The sequence below is a fragment of the Astyanax mexicanus genome, chromosome 19, assembly GCF_023375975.1.
Source record: "Astyanax mexicanus isolate ESR-SI-001 chromosome 19, AstMex3_surface, whole genome shotgun sequence".
NCBI classification, from domain to species: Eukaryota; Metazoa; Chordata; class Actinopteri; order Characiformes; family Acestrorhamphidae; genus Astyanax; species Astyanax mexicanus.
In genome coordinates this window covers 10,858,944-10,879,738 of record NC_064426.1, presented here as the reverse complement: position 1 = coordinate 10,879,738, position 20,795 = coordinate 10,858,944, and the positions used below count along the sequence as shown (strand labels likewise).

Here is a 20,795-nt window from a genome sequence, read left to right as displayed (position 1 = left end):
AAAAAAAAAAACACATTAATTGAGACGAGGTGCATCCAAACTTTTGACTGGTACTGTAAATATATAAATAAATATATGTAAATACTATTCTTTTACAAATATGTTCTATTAAGATCAAGGGCGTAGGAGCAGGTTTGATATTGGGGGGGACACATTTGCCAATATGAACCCAAGCCCACCCTATAGTTTCTTAGAACAACATTTGTGGAAATTACTTTTAATCACAAATAATAATTTTGTTTCTGTATTTTGTTTTTTATTAGTTAACAAGGTGATTTTACAACCTAAACATGTTACTTCAAATTACATTTACTGTTGTAAGAAAAAATTATGCATATACCTATACATATGACAAAACTGATCAGTTATCACCTAATATTTAAAATAATATAACAGATTTGGTTATTATTATTATTATTATTATTATTATTATTATTATTATTATTATTATTATAATCATGTATTGGCATGTCAATTCTGTTGTATATTTACATTTTCTCCACTCTTTAAAAAAAATCCTACGCTTTTATTTTTCTATTAAGAGCTCTTCTAAAGATTGGTGTCCTTTTATGTAAAAGAATGTAACTTTACGTTTCATAAAGATTTTAATTATAAACGTCAGGACATGTGGCCTTACTGTGAACCCTGTTCTTACATATTCTACTGAATATTAACAGTGTTCTACATATTCTAGAGCTTTCTCTGCTTTAAAGACATTTAATAAAGTAAGTGGTGGTATGATGTGTCTAATACACTGCTGGATATACATGATTAAACTCAGTAAACTCAGTAAATGACTGTTTATTAGCTGATCAGCTGGATCAGGTGGAAAACACAATTTTGGGGCAGTGATCAGGGTTAAGAAACTGCTTTAAACTACAAACATAAAGTACTGTACTAAATTCTGACTATCCACTACATCTGGGTTCTAGATAACTAGTTAACTAAATGAATTTTTGTTCATTAATAGTACAGCTGATCTGAGCGAAACGATATAATTTTTGGGGGGGACAAATCCACCTGTTTCCAATATTCCCCCCCGGTTCCTACGCCAATGATTAAGATTTATAATCCATCATTTTGCGACTTGCATCACTCACTACTTGCGGAATCTAAGTGTTCTAGTTTTTTATATGTAATACTGTATGTGATTTCTACCTACTTCATGGTGTGTTTTTGTCCTTCTTTATAAGGTACCATCTGGCTATACAAAGTGATGGATCAAGAGAAAATGCTTTATTACCAGTCATAGAATTTTTAAACACATTTCCAATATTTCAGTATGTATTATTATAGCATCTGTCTGACGTTCACAATAACAGTGTGCATTACATGAATATGCCATTTTATTTGTCAGAAGACTGAATGTAAAGATATCAATTGTAGCCATTGTTAGTCTTTTTTCTATGACTTTTATATTATTTCTGTAAATATCAGAATTATTTAGTTTTGATTGAAACTGAGCAATATTTCATGAAAAATGTTGCCCATAATTTAGCCATTTTCTGTGGAGGGAAATTTCCACCTTAAAAATATCCAGATACATGTGGATTCATTCTCAGTAACACTACCTTAGATAGAAATCACAGCTTACTAACACTTTGCTGCTAAAAGTCTTCAGTTCCTGTAGCTGGAATCTCCCCACTCTTCTGTACAGTAGGACTTGTGTTCTGATATATTCTTTGTCTCTTTTGCTGAGTAACATTTTATGAATGATCCACAGTTTTTATACTAAATTCAAGCCATGGGTCCTGTGATGGATTGGTGGCAAAGATGTATAGTAAGAAAATAAAAGCACTTCCTTACTATTCATCTTTATATTCATATTTTTCTTCATAAATCATTGGTTGTTGGGATCAGTAATTTTAGTTCTCATATAGCAGAAGAACACAGTGATATTTGAGAAATTAAATGAATTTTATAGGATTTACATAAAGTGTGCGTTAAAGTTGAGGGTCGCATGGATTCCAGTCAATATCAGCAGATTCTTGAGAACAATGTTCAAGAATCAGTGAGAAAGCTGAAGTTGCACCAGAGCTGGATACTTTAACAAGACAACGACCCTAAACACTAAACACTGCTCACAATCTACTGAAGCCTTCATGCAGAGGAACAAGAACAACTTCTGGAATGATCATCTTATTTGATTTAAAATGGGTTGTTAATGTTCAGAAACCTAAATCAAACCTGACTGAACTGGAGATGTTTTGTAAAGAAGAATAATCCAAAATACCTTCAACCAGAATCCAGACTCTTATCGGAAAATATAGAAAGAGTTTAGATGCTGTTATTTCTGCAAAAGTAGGATCTACTAAATATTGATTTTTCTGTTGGGGAGCTTAAATTTATGTACTTTCCTAATTTAGTTTAAATAATTTTTGCACACTTTCTGTAAATCCTATAAACTTTATTTCACTTCTCAAATATCACTGTTTTTGTTTAACAATGCAATACATCTTTTAAAACTCACTTTAATTTACTTTCAGTATTTCAGTATAAAATATAAAGTTAATCAGGGTGATCTGTTACATGATTACCTCTCGCAGACAGGAAACCACAAGGACAAATGGCTAAAAAGAACAAAATACATGCGTTAGGCTTGTTGTGAAAATTGCATTATCAATAATAAATAATAAATAAACACGACCTACAAAACTGCAGTTGTGTTTATTTGCTCTCCCATTTCTCATGATCTTAACTCTATTTTTTTAGCAATATTTTTATTTTGTTTATGTTATATCATGCAAGTAAACACAATGTGCAATATTGAGAAAATCAAAAATAATTAATTTGATGTCCATGACATAGATAGTGTGATTATTGTGGCAGGCTTAAAAACAGCATTACTGCAGTGCTTAGTGCACCCATACCTTTTAATTACACACATATTTTTAATAGTTTTTTATGTTATAAAAGCCAGAGTATTTGTGTAGTATACATTTACTTAAAATAGTGTGTGTTAAATGTGTCATTAGCTACAGAGGCTGAGACAAGCCAAAGCATATGTGCTTTTCCTTAGAGATCTTTTAGACAATGGATTGGTCCAATGGGAGAACTTCACATTATTAGAAAACAAAATGACTCTGGGTAACGAACACACACACACACACACACACACACACACACACACACACACACACTCAAATGGTGAGACATGCTGTGCATTTGGCCTCCTGTGAGTAAGAACTAGAACATTTTATTAAATTTCTATTTTAACAACATATCTGCACACAAATACACTCATATGTGTGTAATGGTCTAATCATAACTGACCCATTGTAATGTCAACATATGGGAAGTACTGCTATGAGGATGTGATGGCATAGAGCAACGAGGGTACTTGTATTAGTGAGTTTAAAATGTTGGATAATCACTACCCCACCTCATCCCCAGCTTCACTGCCCAAAGCTCTCTGCCGGGGGGATTTATACACCTCCATCCCATGAATGGCATTAGGCATGGGACAAATAGGTTAATGCTCATCTGCTCCAGAGAGTCCTATTTTATTGACATTTTTCTCCACAAGGATGAGACATGCTGTGTGTGGGTGTATCTGCACATCTGGGTCAATAATGGGTGAATGCATTCATTAGAAGACCGTCCATTTAGGTGAAGTTTCCCCAGACAGCGAAATAGCATTTTGAAATAAAATAAAAATTTTGAGATAAATATGAGAATATGTGTATAAGATTATATTTGGCATTTCATACTTGATAATGATTTAAATCCTTGTTACAGCGCCCTTCGTCATTTTTGTCACTGCTAGTTAAAATGTGTTAAAATATATATATTTTTTATTGCAGGAACATAATCTTACAAAAAATATAGAAAAAAGCAACCTTCAACTCAAATGAATAAAAAAAATCCTGACTGAGAAACAATTATTTTTCATAAAAATGGCCTGTACCACAATTATTGGCACCCTTAACAATTTCTTGGAAATACATGTATTTGAAATATTTATGTAATTTCTACTGTAGGTTATAAATTGGATCAAATTATCTAGGAACCTTTAATAAGGATTTCATCACTTCCTGTTTCCCTGTGGTATAAAAATGGCGTTACACAGAGGCCTATTTCTCTTACCCACTCTTAAACATGAGAAAGATACGAGAACCACTATTCAACTAAAGCAGATGAGTGTCGACCTTCATAAATCAGGAAATGACTAGAAGAAATCAGCCTCTCATCTGCAGATGCTCTTATCTACATGAAGAGCATCATCAAAAAGTTTAAAACCTCTGGAACAGTGACAAACAAACCTAGAAAAGGACGAAAAGTGTATCTTGCCACCACTTACAGTGAGAAGAATGGAAGTAAATAAGTAATTTTTCCAAAGCTCACTGTAAGAGAATGAAATCAAATGGTGTCTACCAGTCAGGTATTAAAGAGCAGTAAAGCCACGCCGCTGAAGTACAGCATTATACAGTAGTTTCAGTTTAGAGCACAATTAGCATTAGCCACTAACCGCGCTAAGAGCTAGCTCTTTTTGCCCTTCTAGGGCGAGTCTTACCATACTGTAGCTTCAAGCTACGTAGTATGAAACGCTAGCTAATATTGCCCTGGCAATTTTGTTTACTTAGCTTAACTTTACTTAACTTATATACTTAACCACCTTAATTTGAAGGGAAACATGGCAACACCCCTGTTCCTTACTAGTCTTGAATAATGCATTTTATAATCTGGTGCGCCTTATGAATAAAAAATATACCAGAAAATAGATGTTTATTGATAGTGCGCCTTATAATCCAGTGCATCTTATTTTGCGAAACATAAGGTACATGTATCTGAGATGCATTTAAGAATCGAAAATTTCCCCTACCCCTATAGATTATAGAACTATAATCTGCTCCTAGGTGATCAATCAACTGATAAGACATATATGATAAGGTATATACACACACCAGTTCTACTTATACAGGTGGTAGCCATAGTGACCATTACTTACTGAGCTAGTCGATAGAGAGAGCAGTAGAGAGTGTTTTTGTGAGAGAGCATGCAGTTCAGATTATCATGCAACTGGGTCAGCAAAAGCAGCATTAAACTGCATTCAGACGCTCAGTCAGATGACTGATCACACTCACAAAACACACGCACACAAACACAGTCTGTTCCGGTGTCATCTGATAAACACACGTTACCTTTATCTGTGGTCACCAAAGAAAAACTAATGACCAAAACTGCTGCTTCTTCAGTCAGAGCGAGTATGAAAAGCCCATTGTTGTAGAAGCGCATGATGAGAGATAATATTAGCACCCATTTCATGTCTCCACAGTGTGTGTGAGGCTATTAGCACCTCTGGCTAACTCAGTGACTGATGTGACTTTCATAAGACTTGTGTGTAGATAGCCTCTGAAAGCCAGCAGCCCTGATAGCAGAACCCAATGAACTCTTAATGTGCATCCTTAAAGCTGTGGGTGAAGCAAGCACAGACATTTAAATTGTCTAACATAAAAGACATAGAGATAGAATTGAGAATCGTTTGTGTCAATCAAGTACTAAGCGCAAGCCTACTGGATAGCCAATCAGAGTGTAACTGAAGCATGGTAGCCAACTGGAGTGCATCTAAACAGTGACAGCCAATCAGGTGTGTGCAATGAAGTGCATCAGCCAAACAACCAATCATAGTGTAACTAAAACGCAACAACCAATCAGGCAGTAACTGAAATCAGAGTGCACTGAAGTGTGATGGTCAATTATAGTGCACTGAAGCATCACAGGCAATCAAAGATTAACTGATGTACATCAGCCAATCAGAATGCACTGACACATTATAGCCAAGACACTGTATCTAAAGTTCGATAACCAAAGTGTTACTGAAGCACAGCAGCCAAATGATCGATATCTAAAGTGCGATAGCCAGTCGAGGTGTAACTGAAATACAATAGATAAACAGAGTGCTCCTGAAGTGTTCCTATAGCCAATGAACGTGTAAATAAAGACTTTAAGCAGACCAGAGTGCACTTAAACTGTTACAGCCAATCAAACTTGTGTGATAATGTGTGATAATCAATTCTAAGACAGCAAATCCAAGTGAACCTGAAATGTTATTGTCAGTCAAAATGTAACCTAGGGCGGTTTCACACCAGTTCTATTTGGTTTCATTAAAACAATCTCTAGTTTGTTTGCACTCTTGGTGCAGTTTGTTTTAGCAGGTGTAAAATCATCGCATTCGGGTTTGGACCAAAACAACCACACCCAGACCAACTGGAGGAGGTGATCTCTGTCTGGTTCTAAACAAACTCCTGAGTGGTTTGTTTGTGTTAAAAAAGTGATCCGGTCTCGATTCGACCCATCTTTCATATATTTTATTTGAGCTAAACTGCTGATAAGGTGCAGTTTAATCTGATATATTAAGAAGATAACACTAATTACCACAGATATGAACACATGCTGTCTCTACTGCTGATCCATGCTGTTTACACACTGAATGTAGAAAGTGCCGCATTCACTGCTCGTGGCCACACAACACTGTTTACATTAAATTACATTACATTACATTACATTTGGCAGACGCTTTTGTCCAATAATGAAGTACAAAAGTAATAGAAGTTAAAGGTAAAAACATCCTTAGACAGGGCCTAAAGGAGGTCAAAGGGAAATAATGGGATAGAGGAATGAAGGAGGGGAAGAAGGAAATGAGGTTAGAAGTAGTTAGTGTGTTAGAGGTGTTAGGAGAGTAAGTGCTCTTTGAAGAGCTCTGTCTTCAGGAGTTTATTAAAGATAGTGAGAGATTCTCCTGATCTGGTAGTAGAAGGTAGTTTTTTTCCACCATTGGGGAACTCTGTATGAGAACAGTCTGGATTGCTTTGTGTGGATTGTGTTTGGTAAAGCGAGACGACGTTCATTGGAGGAGCGCAGCGGCTGGGAGGAGCCTTCAGGAGTGAATGCTGGTAGGAAGGAGCTGTTCTGTCATCACCTTGTAGGCGATTGTAAGAGCTTTGAATTTGATGCGAGCATCAACTGGTAGCCAATGGAGCTCAATGAGCAGTGGGGTGACATGTGCCCATTTTGGCTGGTTGAAGACCAGACCTGCTGCTGCGTTCTGAATCATTTGGAGTGGTTTTACTACACAGGCCAGGAGGCCAGTTAGTAAGGCATTTAAGTAGTGGAGGTGTGAGATGACAACTGCTTGTACCAGGAGTTGGGTGGCCTTTTGCATCAGAAATGGTTGAATTTTTCTGATGTTATAAAGCGTGAAGCGGCAGGATCAAACAACTGAGGCCACATGGTGCGTGAAGGAGAGCTGGTCATCAACCAGAACACCCAGGTTCCTAGCAACCTTTTATCGTGAGAGAGAGTCGATGGTTATAGCGAAGTTGTATTGAAAAGATGGTTTCGCTGGTATAACCAGAAGTTCAGTCTGTCCTGTTTACTACGTGGACATCTGCTCGCAATAAAAACATTGACATTTTCAGCGTTCAGTGAGAAAGCAGATTCACACTGCACATATACGTGCTGGATTCTGGAATACAGAACATTCTAGTTGTATTTACTTTCTTTAAGTGAACTAACTCATCAACTGATTTGGACCAGAGAAATGAACCACAGGTGTAAAAATGCCCCATAGCACCTGACAGCCAGAGTGTAACTGAGAGCCAATCAGACTTTACCTGAATGAAAACTTTAGGTATGACAACCAATCTAAAGCTGTGTCCAATCCCTATTACAGAAATAGTGCATTATGTTGTTTATCATTCATTTTGTAGTGCTGTTCTTGTATTCCACTTTTTTTCCCCAATTTAGCTATGCCGATAATCCCACCCACTCAGCTGCACTCCCCCCATCACTAGCAATGTCCCCAACACCAAGAGAGCGAGGATCAGCACACGCCTCCTCTGATACATGTGAAGTCAGTCACCACCTCTTTTCCAGTTGCTGTTGATGTAGCATTATTGAGTAGACAGTGCACTCGGAGGAAAGTGCAGTGACTCACCTTGGAAGTGATGTGGAAAGAGCTCCATCTACCCACACAGTCAATAGTGCTCTCTCAGACTCAGACTGCTGATTGCAAGCAGCATGACTAAGATTCAAACCAGTGATCTGATCATAGTACTCAAAGTACTTTAAGTGTAATAGTCCGAGTGCAGGTATGAAAGCTAATCCTACCTAAAGTGTGATAGCCAATCAGTGTTTACATAAAGTACGACAGCCAATACAATTGTTTTTTAAAGTGTGACAGTCATTAAAGTGCAAAGACTGAAAGCCAACAAGAATGTAACAAAATTGTGAAAACCAGTCAGAGTTCGCCTAAAGTGTGATAAGCTGATAGCCAAAGTATTTTTTTTAATAACAGCCAATCCAAGTGTACTTAAAGTGTGATAACCAGTGTACTTTAGGTATGACACAGCCTATCCAAGTTACTTAAAGTGTGGTGGCCAAGCAGATTTGTACCCAAGATACAATAGCCAATCAGAGTGTACATGAAGTGACAGTCTATCTAAGTGTACTTAAAGTGTGATAGCCAGATTGTACCTCAAGTGTTATGGTCACTCACCCCATCAGCGTTAAGGTCCTTTGACACCACCTCTGATTTTTACAGACATCAAGTTCAGAAAATAAAAAAGGCATATATAACAGTTTTTCTCTGTTGCTTTTTTGAATTTCTCAAAACCGTTTGTTCAAACTGTGCATTTATTTTATACAAACAGCAAATTATATGGTATTCTCCTGCAAATTATTCTGTACAACTGCCTGCTGTTTCTCACAATTATTATGTATTATACTTTACTCTACTGAACTGTCTTACACCACCAGAACATTCAGGTATTAGTTCACTGCAAAAGTTCTTACATTACAAGAGCAGAAAAAACACACATAAATACACTGAAATTAAACCCTTCCAGAGCAATTTATATAAGAGATTATAGCTGGATTGCAAATACACCAACAGGCTGCAAAATAAAACATTTTCCACTAAAGACTAAAGTATAATATAAAGTGAGCTAAGTCTCTGTGATTACTTTAATCTTAATGCTTAAATTACTTTAATCAAAAGCATAAATGAATAATTCCCTCACATGAAGTCTCTGCAGATGCTTGATTAAACAGGTATTTCATGTAACAGCCATATCTCCACACTGGCTTTAATTACACTACAACTGTGTTGTTTTTTTAGCATTTCCAAACTAAAATACTTCCAAACAAACAACATTTTACTTTAGCCAACCGCTAATTTCACTAGCTTATTCAGTTAAAGACTGGAGCCATTAAAGGTTCATTAGTTAGTTAGCTAATGCTAATGCCACTTACAGAAAAACTGATTAAACTGACTAAACTGAGCCTTATCTCTAGCCCTCAACACGCTGGGTTTTCTCACATTACAAGTAATTGTGTTGTTTTTGGCATTTTTAAAAAATATCAAATCAAACAACTTTTTAGTTTAATATCGACCTTACACCAAACAATTTTCAAGTGATTTCAATGTTGCAGACAAATTTTCAGGAGTCAGGAAAAAATAAATAAATAAAGGCGAGCTGCAGTCGGTAATAATAAAATATAACATCACTGCTTAAAACACTTTAAAATTAGATGCAAATAAACAGAATTTGACATATTTTAATCAAATGTTTTCTTAGTTAAGTCAATTATTTTAGTCAATACAGTGAAAGATATTTTACTATATGTCATTTAATTTATATTATTTGCCCTCAGACTTTACTAAGCCAAAAAAGGGTGTTTAGCAATAGTGGCTAACTGCTACCTGCCGATGCTAACTGTTTTCTGAGCTGAATTAATGGTTAATGTTTATGGCTCTAGTTTATTTAAGTCTTTAATTATTGACCTCAGAACACAGAAATGCGGCTAGCAGTTCAATGCTAGCTAACAGCCCAAAAGTAAAGGTGTTAGCTTGGATGCTAACTGTTTTCTAAGATAAATTCATTACTGAGTGTTTTTGTTTTTTTAAGTCAGAAAACTGAAAAACAATCTACTGTGATGCATTTGGCAGTATGGCCCCAAACACACACAATTTTTCACCAGTGGTTTCGTAGTGACCTATGTAGCCTTGCTACATCAGGGCCTGGCAAAATCACACACACAGAATCCACTATGATTCCAATATTGTGGGGATGCAAATTATCAGTTCTGCATCATCACTGCAATGTAAGCAATAAACATGCAATATCATGTTACCGTATTCTTCGCACTATAAGGTGCACAAAAAATCCTTTAATTCCCCTAAAACATCCATCTTATGAATTCTACCAGTCAGGTTGAAAGGAGCAATAAAGCCACTCCACTGCATTATAGTTTAGTTCTTTGGTTAGCTCTCTAGCACCGAGACTTGAGACTGGAGCAGTATTAGCATTAGCTGATAACTGCGCTAAGCGCTAGCACTTTTGTCGTTCAAAGGTGAGCATTTTCAGCCTGTAGCCTGCTCCAAATCCCGTCTAGCACTGCTGGAGCAGTATTATTACCCACTAAGCGCACTAAGCACTAGTTAGTTATTTTGCTTTTCAGAGGTGAACTGTAGCCTTTCTGTTTACCATGTTAAAACAAGCTACATGTGACAAACCAAGAGCTAATATCGCCCTAGCTTACACTCAGGGCTCCTCAGTGTAGCTCTGTCTGACTAGCCTTAGTGGAAATATGTAAATCTAAGTTTACTATAAATAAACAGAAACACTTTACTTACTCAAATTAACAGTTTTCAGGAGAGAAATCTGTGGTGATTAACCTCCAGCACTCATTTGACTTTAAAAATAAAGCACCTTATAATCCAGAGTGCCTTGTGTATGAAAATAGACCAGAAAATAGACATTAATTGATAGAGCACCTTATAATCCAGTGCGCTTTATAGTGCGAAAAAATATGGTAAATAAATTGTGATTTGTTTTTTATTGTTATAATTTGCCAGGATATCCTACGGCTATAATTAATTTTACTCCAGCCTTGAGTACATTTGCTAATTATGGGCAAATATTTTTATTCTGTAAAACTCTTTCATGAAGGTTATGTTTGTGCAAAAACACTGCACAGTAGAACAGGGCACCATCCTCTAAATTCCATGCAGGTTCTTAGACGTCACATGGGAGCTTGATTTACCTTTCTTACCAGCATATAAACAGTTCTCTCTTTCTTCGTTTTCCAAATCTGATTTTGAGTTCCACAGTGTGTCACTTCTTTAACACACTCTGTACTGTTGCTATCCCATTTAGATATTCAGATAATTTGCTTAGAGGGAGCTGTGCTTGATATGTGCAAGTGAAAATATTAAAAAGTCAGAGCATAAAGGTAGGAAAGTTAAAATCAATACCTGAGCCTTTTTATTTAGGTCACATGATGATGATTTCGATTTTTTGTTTATAAAAGAAATTAGAACTTTGCATTAGGATGCTATGGTTCACTCAACTGTGATGATTTGGATATAATGATGTTTATTCTACTTATGTAGGCCTAAAAAAGCAGGGAAATCAATTTAAAAAAGATTTTGAAAAGATTTTGCAGCATATTAGCTGTTCTGTAGAACTAATAAACATGTCAAAAATGTATCAGGCTTGTACTGATGATTTAATTATTCTTCCCTATTTTTAAAATACATCTGGATTATGGATTTATCCAGCTGTGCTGATTCTGAATCCTTTAAATATCACCAACACAATCATCACAATCATCAATCATGATATTCTTTATCAGACCGTCCTATCCAATTTCAGCACCTGTTTACCAGACCCAAATAAAGCTGAACATAGGCTGAGAAGCATTTCCACAATAACAAAGCTTCATTTTGAAAGCTTAAAACAGATACAACCAGCATTACACCCAAACAATATGCCATATAAAACAATGAGATGAAAATAAGCCCTTTGTTTTAAGCAATGCAAAGAATACAAACTGAACCATGGGATTGAGGATTAAATTATATTTTAGATATAAAAAGACGAAATAGGAATCAGAAAGGTGAAAAAAAATGTTTGCAATTCTGAATTACTGAAAAATTGTTCAATCAGATTTCTGAGCTGATGCAAAAATCAGAAAGACCGATTGACAGATAGGTCTGCAACAACAACTATTTTTGATGAAAACATATAATAGGAACTTAACTATTGTTACAGGTCTACTTATATGTAGAGTGTTTTAAATGCATTATAATTAATAGAATGCAGCACAGTAGCCCATCGTCTCCTGAACGTTCCTCTCAATTACAACATATACTGTATAAACAAATGTCAGGCTGAACATCAAATCTTAAGCAAATATTTGCTCATATATATATAAAATTATAAAAAAAATCCTCCCACATCCACCACCACTCGGTCACAAGCTCATAATAATCAAAAGTAAGATATCAATATCTGTAAGAGAACACAATCCACAAGCACTGGTTCTTCTTGTGTTAGAATGTGGTACAAACAACAAAATGTAAACCAAACAGTAGCGTAGCATACCATGAACGTGTTCACATCAAACCCAGAAGACCACAAAACAACGAGCAGAGCTTGAGGAACGCACCTTCTCCAGCTTCTCAAAGTGCTCCCGCAGGAACTTCATAGGACGCTCAGGCTTAGCGATGCACAGGTTCACAATGCACTCTTTCAGGATCTGCTGGACGTTGTGCTTCTGCACGAAAATCTCGCAGCCCTTCAGACTCTCATCTTCTTCCAGATTGGAGGAGGTGGAGGAGGTGGCCATCTTATCTCCTATCACTGCTGCAGGGTGGTGGTGATGGTGGTGGGGTTTAGGTTAGGGAGGGTAGATGGGGTAAAAGACAAGAAACATTTGGGTTGCCTTAGGTTATTTGCATAATATCAGCTTTACTCATGACATCCAGAAGAACACAGAATACATTCAGGTGACATTTACAGAGGTTCTTGTGAGGGTTCTTGTGAGTATGTACATTTCAATTGGACCCTCCCTGGAGGTCTTTAATGATGCCAATGATAAAGATTCAAATCTAATGCTGAATACCATTTACCTCGGATGTTTTAGCTAGGCTTTACAGTCAAGTTAATTGTTAGCATTGTTAGCATTGTCTTAGCTTAGCAGTGTTATTAATATCAGTTGATAATAACGCACTATACAGTATTTATAACTAAGCATACAAAGACCATGTAAACATGTCCATAGATATCAGATGGACAGTACTGGGTGTACAACTGATTTAATGAGACAGTGTTAATAAACTATATTATTTATTATGTAACTATATTACTAATGCTTTTGATATTACTACTACGTAATATCAAAAAACTACTATGGCCGTGCAGCCATATTGGACTCTGAACCTCAGATCCACTTGTAATTGGGAAATTCTGACTTTTGGGTTTTAATGGAATGTAAGATAAATACACTGCCTGGCCAAAAAAAATTTCATTAGACAGCCTTAAGCTTTGACAGCAGCACACTTTCAATGTGGCATTGTTTCAATACGTTTCTGCAATGTCACAAGATTTATTTCAATCCAGTGTTTTATTCATTTTTCAGCAAGATCTTGCAGCAGCATTGATGATGGTCTGACCTCTGCACAAAGCTTCTCCAGCACATCCCAAAGATTCTCAATGAGGTTAAGATCTGGACTCTGTGGTGAACAATCCATGTGTGAAAATGATGATCTCATGCTCCCTGAATCACTCTTTCACCATTCCAACACCATGAATCTAGACATTGTTATCTTGTAATATGGCCGTGTCATCAGTGAAAAAAAAATCCATTGATGGAATAACCTGGTCTATATTCAGTATATTTAGGTAGTCAGCTGACCTCATTCTTTCAGCACATACTGTAGACCAACTGTAGCAGCAACCCCACATAATTTACTTACTTAAATCCAGGTGGAGACTTTCTCCAGGTTGCCAGGCAGTGTATCTCCATAGACACAGTATATTGTTTTAGCATTGGCATTTGTTTTCACAATAGTCACATAACAGGATATGCACTGTCACATTCTAAATAAACCATACATTTCTTGCAACAACTTGCTTGACACAAAATAATACACACGGTTATCTTTCTCCATGACATATTTACTATGGATGCACCGAAATGAAATGTCTTGACTGAAAGTATTTTCATTTCTTTTTCATTACTGCATAAATTAATCAACCTAAATTGAAAAACAGGAGGACCAGTGAGTTGTCTGGCTTTCTCGGTTACATCTATTTCCACTCACTGTTGTGTTTACGTGGATCTCAATGGAAACGTGCGCCCAAAGTGTAATTGTGGTGCATAGCAGTAGACAAATAGCTATTTTATTAAATGCTAGGTGACATAACTTAAAGATGTGACTCCGGACAGGATTAAAATTACTGGACTAGTTTAGCGATAAACAGTAGGCAATGCAGCCTGTAATGTTCTCAGAGGACATTTAAGAAAACACGTACATGGTTGTTCTGGACAGTACTAAAATCACAGAGGAGCCCCATAAAAGACAAAATTACCCCAGGACCCCTTGAGAAATGAATCCTGTCCAGATAGGGCTTAAGTGTTGTTTTTCAAAAAATGTTGGCTGCCAAATATTCAGTGCATCCCTTATATCTACCAGAAGCTAATCATATCTACCCAATATTATTCATTTATTTTACTCTAATCCTGAATACACAAAGAGGGCAATATTAACATAATAAGACATGTTGTATCATTTAAGAAATCTATAATCACAATACTGAGATATCGCGGAACAACAAAATATTGTATATATATATATATATATATATATAATATATATATATATATATATAAATCACATAGAATTTTAAACTACTGTTTAAATTACAATAGAATTACCTAAAATACAAACAAAAAAACAAAAGCTGCTGATATATATATATATATATATATATATATATATATATATATATATATATATATATATATATATAGAATGTTTGTTTATGTCTACAGAGCTTTATTACATTATAATATTAACCTAAACAATTCCTATCCAGCAGCTTTACGTCCTTCTGCTGTGCTGTGCTGTGTGTAGGGCATCCTCTCTGACTTCCGCCATTGATTCTCAGTGAAAGCTCCTGACTGACCACTGGAGCTGCTGTAATAACCTCTCAATTCTCCTCCCCATATAAAACACTCCCAGCCTTTAACATCACTGACCAGATAACCGCGCTGAAGATGAGCCCCATCACACACACACACACACACACACACACACACACACACACACACATCACCTGTTTACCGGCGGGCTGATATTTCCGCTGCTGATATTCTGCAGATAAACACGGGCTACGTAAACAGCGCTGTGATTCATCACATTTAATAACATCAACATCACGAGTGGGTGTTCTGAAGCAGCTTCTCCTGCATTAATCTGCCTCCTCTTACCGTTAATCACAGGAGAGAAGCGCTGAGACTCTGCGCTGCTGAAGGTGATGGTGGACGGCGGATGTTGGAGGCTGGCAGTTGCTGCTGCTGCTGCTGTTGATTAGCGACGTCTGACTCGTTCTTGTGAACCGATTCTGTCAAACGACTCGGAACCGAGTCAGAGTTGAATCTTTATCACCACCCACATTTTATAGTAAAAATTATTATTTAATATCCTTAAAAAATATTAAATCATATAAAAGCATTCAACATCAATGCAAGTGTTAAAATAAAGCCTGAATACCTTTGACTAATAATCGAACCACAACTGAATCTATTAAGATATTTTATTTTATTAAAATAATTATTTTTTATTGTAAAAAAAAAAAAAGATTTTTAAGATGTTTAAGAAAACTTGATTCAAATATATTAATTGCGTTGTAGTTGCAACTAAATTTGTGTGTGACTTGGCACCAGGTCAGGACAGAATTGTATTTATTTTTTATTATTATTTTATTTTTTTATTGCATCTGCACACCATTGATGCTGCTTTAAATGTTTTTAAATATATGTTTTTATTTACCATCCGTACAAATGTTTTCAAGGTTATACATTAATTTTATAAAGTATTGCAAAACAATGTTGTAATTATTTTTTTCTTTTTGTAAACCGTAATTGCTCTCTGATTTTATTGTATATATTATTCACAGGATCATAACATTATATGTGAGGCAGGCTTAAAATAAATAAAGTTGACATGCACAATCACACTCATTGAAACATACAGTCCACAGAGTCGGAACAGAATCGGTTCTCAAACTGATCCGAACATCCCCTCGCTGCTGTTGATTCCCCTCGCCTCGCGCTGCGTCGATTGCAGTGACGTCAATATAATAGATCTCCGTGATCGACCCCAGAGCTGCTTCTGCTTCCGAAACACACATGCAGCGATCACGTGTTTTAAAAACACAAATACTGATCAAATGTCATCTAGCAAATTATGTTTTATATAGCGGGTGGACCAGATAGTGGAGATCTGATTTCAGTGATGTGTTTATATTATTGAACTTGGAGTCAGTTTGCGTCATCCGGCTTATTTACGCACGTTTTCGCATTCCTGGAGAAGATTAGAGCGCGAGGCTCTCTGATGCATGCTGCACTTGGTCTCCGCGATGGGAGCTATAAAAGGGGCTGAGCGTCCTGAGAGGATTAATGGGACATCATGAGTCCCTGAACAGTCAAAAAACAGCTCATTCAGATCTGATTCAGTTCTGAAAAACACTCAGGGTTTACTGGGGTGCATAAACAACTTGAAAAGTCAATATTAGGATTTTAGTAGTATTTAAAACTATGAAAAAATACACTCAAAAAAACTCCATCTCAAGGTCAGTATTTTGCTGGTAGCTGGTTTCAGATGGTGTAAACTAGTATTTGATGGTTAAAGTGTGTGAAATGCTGGTCATCCAGATGAAAATACAATGTAACCTATACCTAAAAGCAGTCTTTACTCTTGAGTGTTTTTTATTTGGCCAAGCAATTCTTTTTCGTTTGTTTATTTGTTTCAAATTTACCCCATTTTCACAGCAATTAAGAATGCTGATACCCAGTCTCATCAATAGTAATGCCCCCAAGACTTGGAGGGTGAGGAGAACATACCTCTTGCGGCAAATGTAAAGCCAACCACTGCCTCTTTTCAAACTGCTGCTGGTCACTGCATTATCAGTGGGAAGCCAATATACGTAGATCTCACACTACACAACTGGGCACAATACATTACATGACCAGATTCGTGCCACTGGCACCACCATGTACATTAACTAGCAGATTCAGATGCCAACATGGTGGTGCATGAGTTTGCTGCAGTCATTGTTTCTGATGTTGTTGGGTAAAGGGGTGTGTTGGGATGGGGTCAACATAGTCTCTGCACATTACACAAAGAGCTGGAGGTAAGAAAACAATAAAAAAAATTTAATGCTATTTGATGGAGAGGGAAATTAATATACAATTTGAAAACAGGCTGTAATTACTCCTAAAGGGCTGTTTTTAATGGATGCTGATGGAGTTGGTTTAGACATTAGTTGTAAAATTGTTGAACCAGATTCCAACCAAAATCAGGCCAAAAAATCAAACCTGTTTGATTATGTGCGACTGAAGCCGGATGTGTTTTTGAGGCTAAATATCAAGTCTCAGCCCATCATGCACTACACAACTTTTACTCCAACAGACAGCTCTGACTGCACCAGACTTTGCAGACCAGAGCCAACTAGCACATACTTGCCACAACCGACAATCAGGCTTAAAATCAGCTTTAGCAACCACTACAACCACTAAATATACCACAACAACCATTTAGTAAACATACAGTGGAACCCTAGCACCAGCCTGGCATCAACACTAGCCTACCTAGCAACACCATAGTAACCACTTTGGATACCCAGAAACTGCTCTGTGTCTTTGTATCTAAATATATATATATATATATATATATATATATATATATATATATATATATATATATATATATATATATATATATATATATTTCTTTTTTATGATTATTTTTCATTATTACATTATTTTACATTTTACATATTTAAGACACTAAAGCATACATATATAAAGCACAGATATGAAACTATTCTGTAAACAAAGTGCTAAACAAACCAGAATATGTTTTATACATTAGATTCTTTTCATATCCACATTTATCTTTGAGGACAGATCTTAGTATTTTAATCTCAGTGTCTTCATGAGGGAGTAGTTTTTACAAGGAATAGTTTTCTCAGCGTCTTGAATTAGTTTCTAGAGGTGCTAAACAATAGCTACTGCTTTTTCTTCATGCTGTGAAGCTCCAGCTCATACCAACTCACCTCAAATCACCATCTATGTGTCCTCTACTTGTTTATATGTCTTTAATATTGATCTATAATGTAGAAAATAAATGAAAAAAAAAACAGTGAATGGGGATATGTGTACTAGTATTGGTACAGTGATTTTTTCAGGTGTATCAACAAAAACACTTATATGGGGAAAAAATAAGGTAAAGTTTTGAGTAATGTTTAAAATGAGTGAATGTTAAAGCATGTTTATCCTGCTTTACTACTCATCACAGCTGTTCTGCACTTCTCCGCCATTAGGAGTGCCCTCACGAGTGCAGCTGAAGATGCCGGAAAGCGGTATGTTTGTGTCGTGGTGCTGCTGGTTTCCCATAGCAACCAGGGACTCTTCAGCACGTGTGTGCAGTTATGGCGGCGGAGGAGCAGGACCGCGCTGCTGCTGCTGATGTTCTGAGATCTTTAGCGCGATACCTGAACTGCCTGAACGAGGACAACAAGAGCAGCAGGGCGCGAGCGCTAGAGCGAATCCGGCGAGAGACGGTGGGTGATAATGCGCTGCCGAGCTCGGAGCTGCAGGAGGTGTTCGGGGGTCTGCTAAAGCCTGTGCTGAAGTGTGTGTCAGACCCCGCGGAGAAATGCAGAGAAACCGCTATCCAGATCATCACAGACTTTATCAGGGCCGTGCCCGAGCCGGAGCAGGCTCTGCCCTACCTAATGCCCTGCCTGGCTCAGCGGCTCGGCGGCAAGGAGATCCTGGAGCCGGCCGAGGAGCTGCGCTTCTCCATGCTGGAGCTGCTCTGCCTGGTTGTGGAGGTCTGTGGGCGGAAACTCGCTCCGTACCTGGATGACATGATCAGAATCCTGCAGAGAACTATAACCGACCCTTTTCCTGACGCTAAGAGAGAGAGCTGTAAATGCACCATACAGTTCGCGCGCTGTGTACCGGGTGAGTGACCAGGCTAGCTGCTGAGAGGCTAGCTAGCTAACTTGCTAATATTGGAAGGCTAATAGCTAGCATATATAAAGTTGTTAGCTAACCCAGCTAATAAACCCAACTTAATAAAACAGAGCTTGATATGTTTCACTGTATTAATTAAACTGACACAAATAAACTCGACTAAACTGACTTAATTAGTCATTTGTTTGAGCTAGTCAGCTATCAAGCTAGCTAACAGTTAGCTTTGCTGTGGACGCTTAGACGTTGTGATGATGGTGGTCTGTTGTTGTCGTTGGTTGCCATGGTAGCCATCATCAAGCCAAGGGTCTTCAGCCGGTGGGCTTTCTAGCTAACTAAAGCAAAGTTTATTTTCCTGCTAAATCCATTAAGTACTGCTTCACAACCCTGGCCCTGAAGCGCTGCTGCTTTGCACATTTTTGTGGTTTCTCTGTTCCCAACACCTAATACAACCGAGTTAGCTAATAATTCCATTCACAGCCTACAAATAGGTTAAATGCTCTCTAAACCCTAATCCATATCTTTTTCCATTAATAGCTAAAATGTGTTTCTTTGAAGTAATGAAACATAACATTCCTGCTTAAAGTTATCATTAACATTTCCTAACCTTTCAAAAACGTTTTTATTGTGGTAATTTCTGCATGTGCAGCACCCTCACAGGTTCAACTGTGCTATAGGTGAAGGTGATGTGTCCACAATACGCAGATCAGAAAATCAATAATACCTGCTGGCCCCCTGCTGACATCCAACGCTCTGTGCCTCACCGCTATCAGAGGCATGCTGCTGCTGCTGCAGCTCAGCCAATCAGCTCTCCATCCTGCCCTTCCTCTAAACCCATACATCACCCAGTGCCTCATCTAATTTATCCCCTCCATTTTTTTTAGCCTTTTTCAAATTTGAGCTGAGGGTGGATGTAGCTAAAGTCAGGGGGTTTAGTGGCCTTTTAAAGTGGGTGTGTTAAAGCAGAAAAAGCATTTAAATGGAAACTGCACATATATGCAAGGCAAGAGTACCCCAGTATAAGAGCTGAAACCACCGCTTTACTCTAATTGAGTGTTCCTCAGTTATATCCTGCCAGTCCCCCTGCTATGTACATTATTACTGCCCCATCTCCATACATACCTAATTCAACTTACCAGCTCGTTAACTAGCTCCTACAAAATGTGCATGTAAAGTTAGTTTCAGGACCAGGATTGTGGAATACTGCTCTAAACGTAGTTATTAGGAACTGACAAATGTCAATTTAAATAAATAATAATAAAAAATTCTAAAGGAAATGCAAAATGGTTGCAAAGCTACCATTTCCTGGGTGGTTGCTATGTGGTTGCTAGTGCTGTGCGATATGACGATAAACATCGTGGGGACAATAGAAAAGTGTCTATTGTGCTACTTACCTTCTATCATCCCTATCCTTTCTACAGTAATTTCATCATTAATGCAAATATATAAAGTAGGCTACGATGAAATGTATTGGCGTGGTCACTTTGCATGAACTCGGTTTATGTAAATGATAATAAAGTAGTCTTCGCAAAAAAAGCTTCATAATGTGGTTTTGTGACATGACTCTGCCTTACGTTATTTGACGGATACGCATTGTTCTTTTTAAAAAAATTAGCTACTGCATCTACCTCATCTGTTTTCATTTGATACATACTGTATATATATTGCTGCACTTAAAGGTAGTAATTCTCATTTGTGAAAGTTTGGTTTAATGTCACTTTTAAAATAAAGATGGAAAAAGTAAG

General features: G+C 37.1%; 2 protein-coding genes across 2 annotated transcripts in view; one reads left to right on the top strand and one right to left on the bottom strand.

Annotated features, from left to right (window-relative positions):
- prkar1b (protein kinase, cAMP-dependent, regulatory, type I, beta) overlaps window positions 1–15,410 on the bottom strand; it is a 149,186-nt gene extending 133,776 nt beyond the window's left edge. The window contains exons 1-2 of the mRNA XM_022666224.2: window positions 15,280–15,410; window positions 12,454–12,650 (exon numbers count right to left, since the gene is read on the bottom strand). Coding sequence (XP_022521945.1) covers window positions 12,454–12,633 — 180 coding nt within the window. The 5' untranslated portion in view covers window positions 12,634–12,650; window positions 15,280–15,410. The remainder of the gene's footprint in view (window positions 1–12,453; window positions 12,651–15,279) is intronic.
- Window positions 15,411–18,473: 3,063 nt separating this feature from the next.
- Window positions 18,474–20,795, top strand: part of dnaaf5 (dynein axonemal assembly factor 5) — a 65,718-nt gene continuing 63,396 nt past the window's right edge. Inside the window, exon 1 of the mRNA XM_022666225.2 lies at window positions 18,474–19,041. Coding sequence (XP_022521946.1) covers window positions 18,504–19,041 — 538 coding nt within the window. The 5' untranslated portion in view covers window positions 18,474–18,503. The remainder of the gene's footprint in view (window positions 19,042–20,795) is intronic.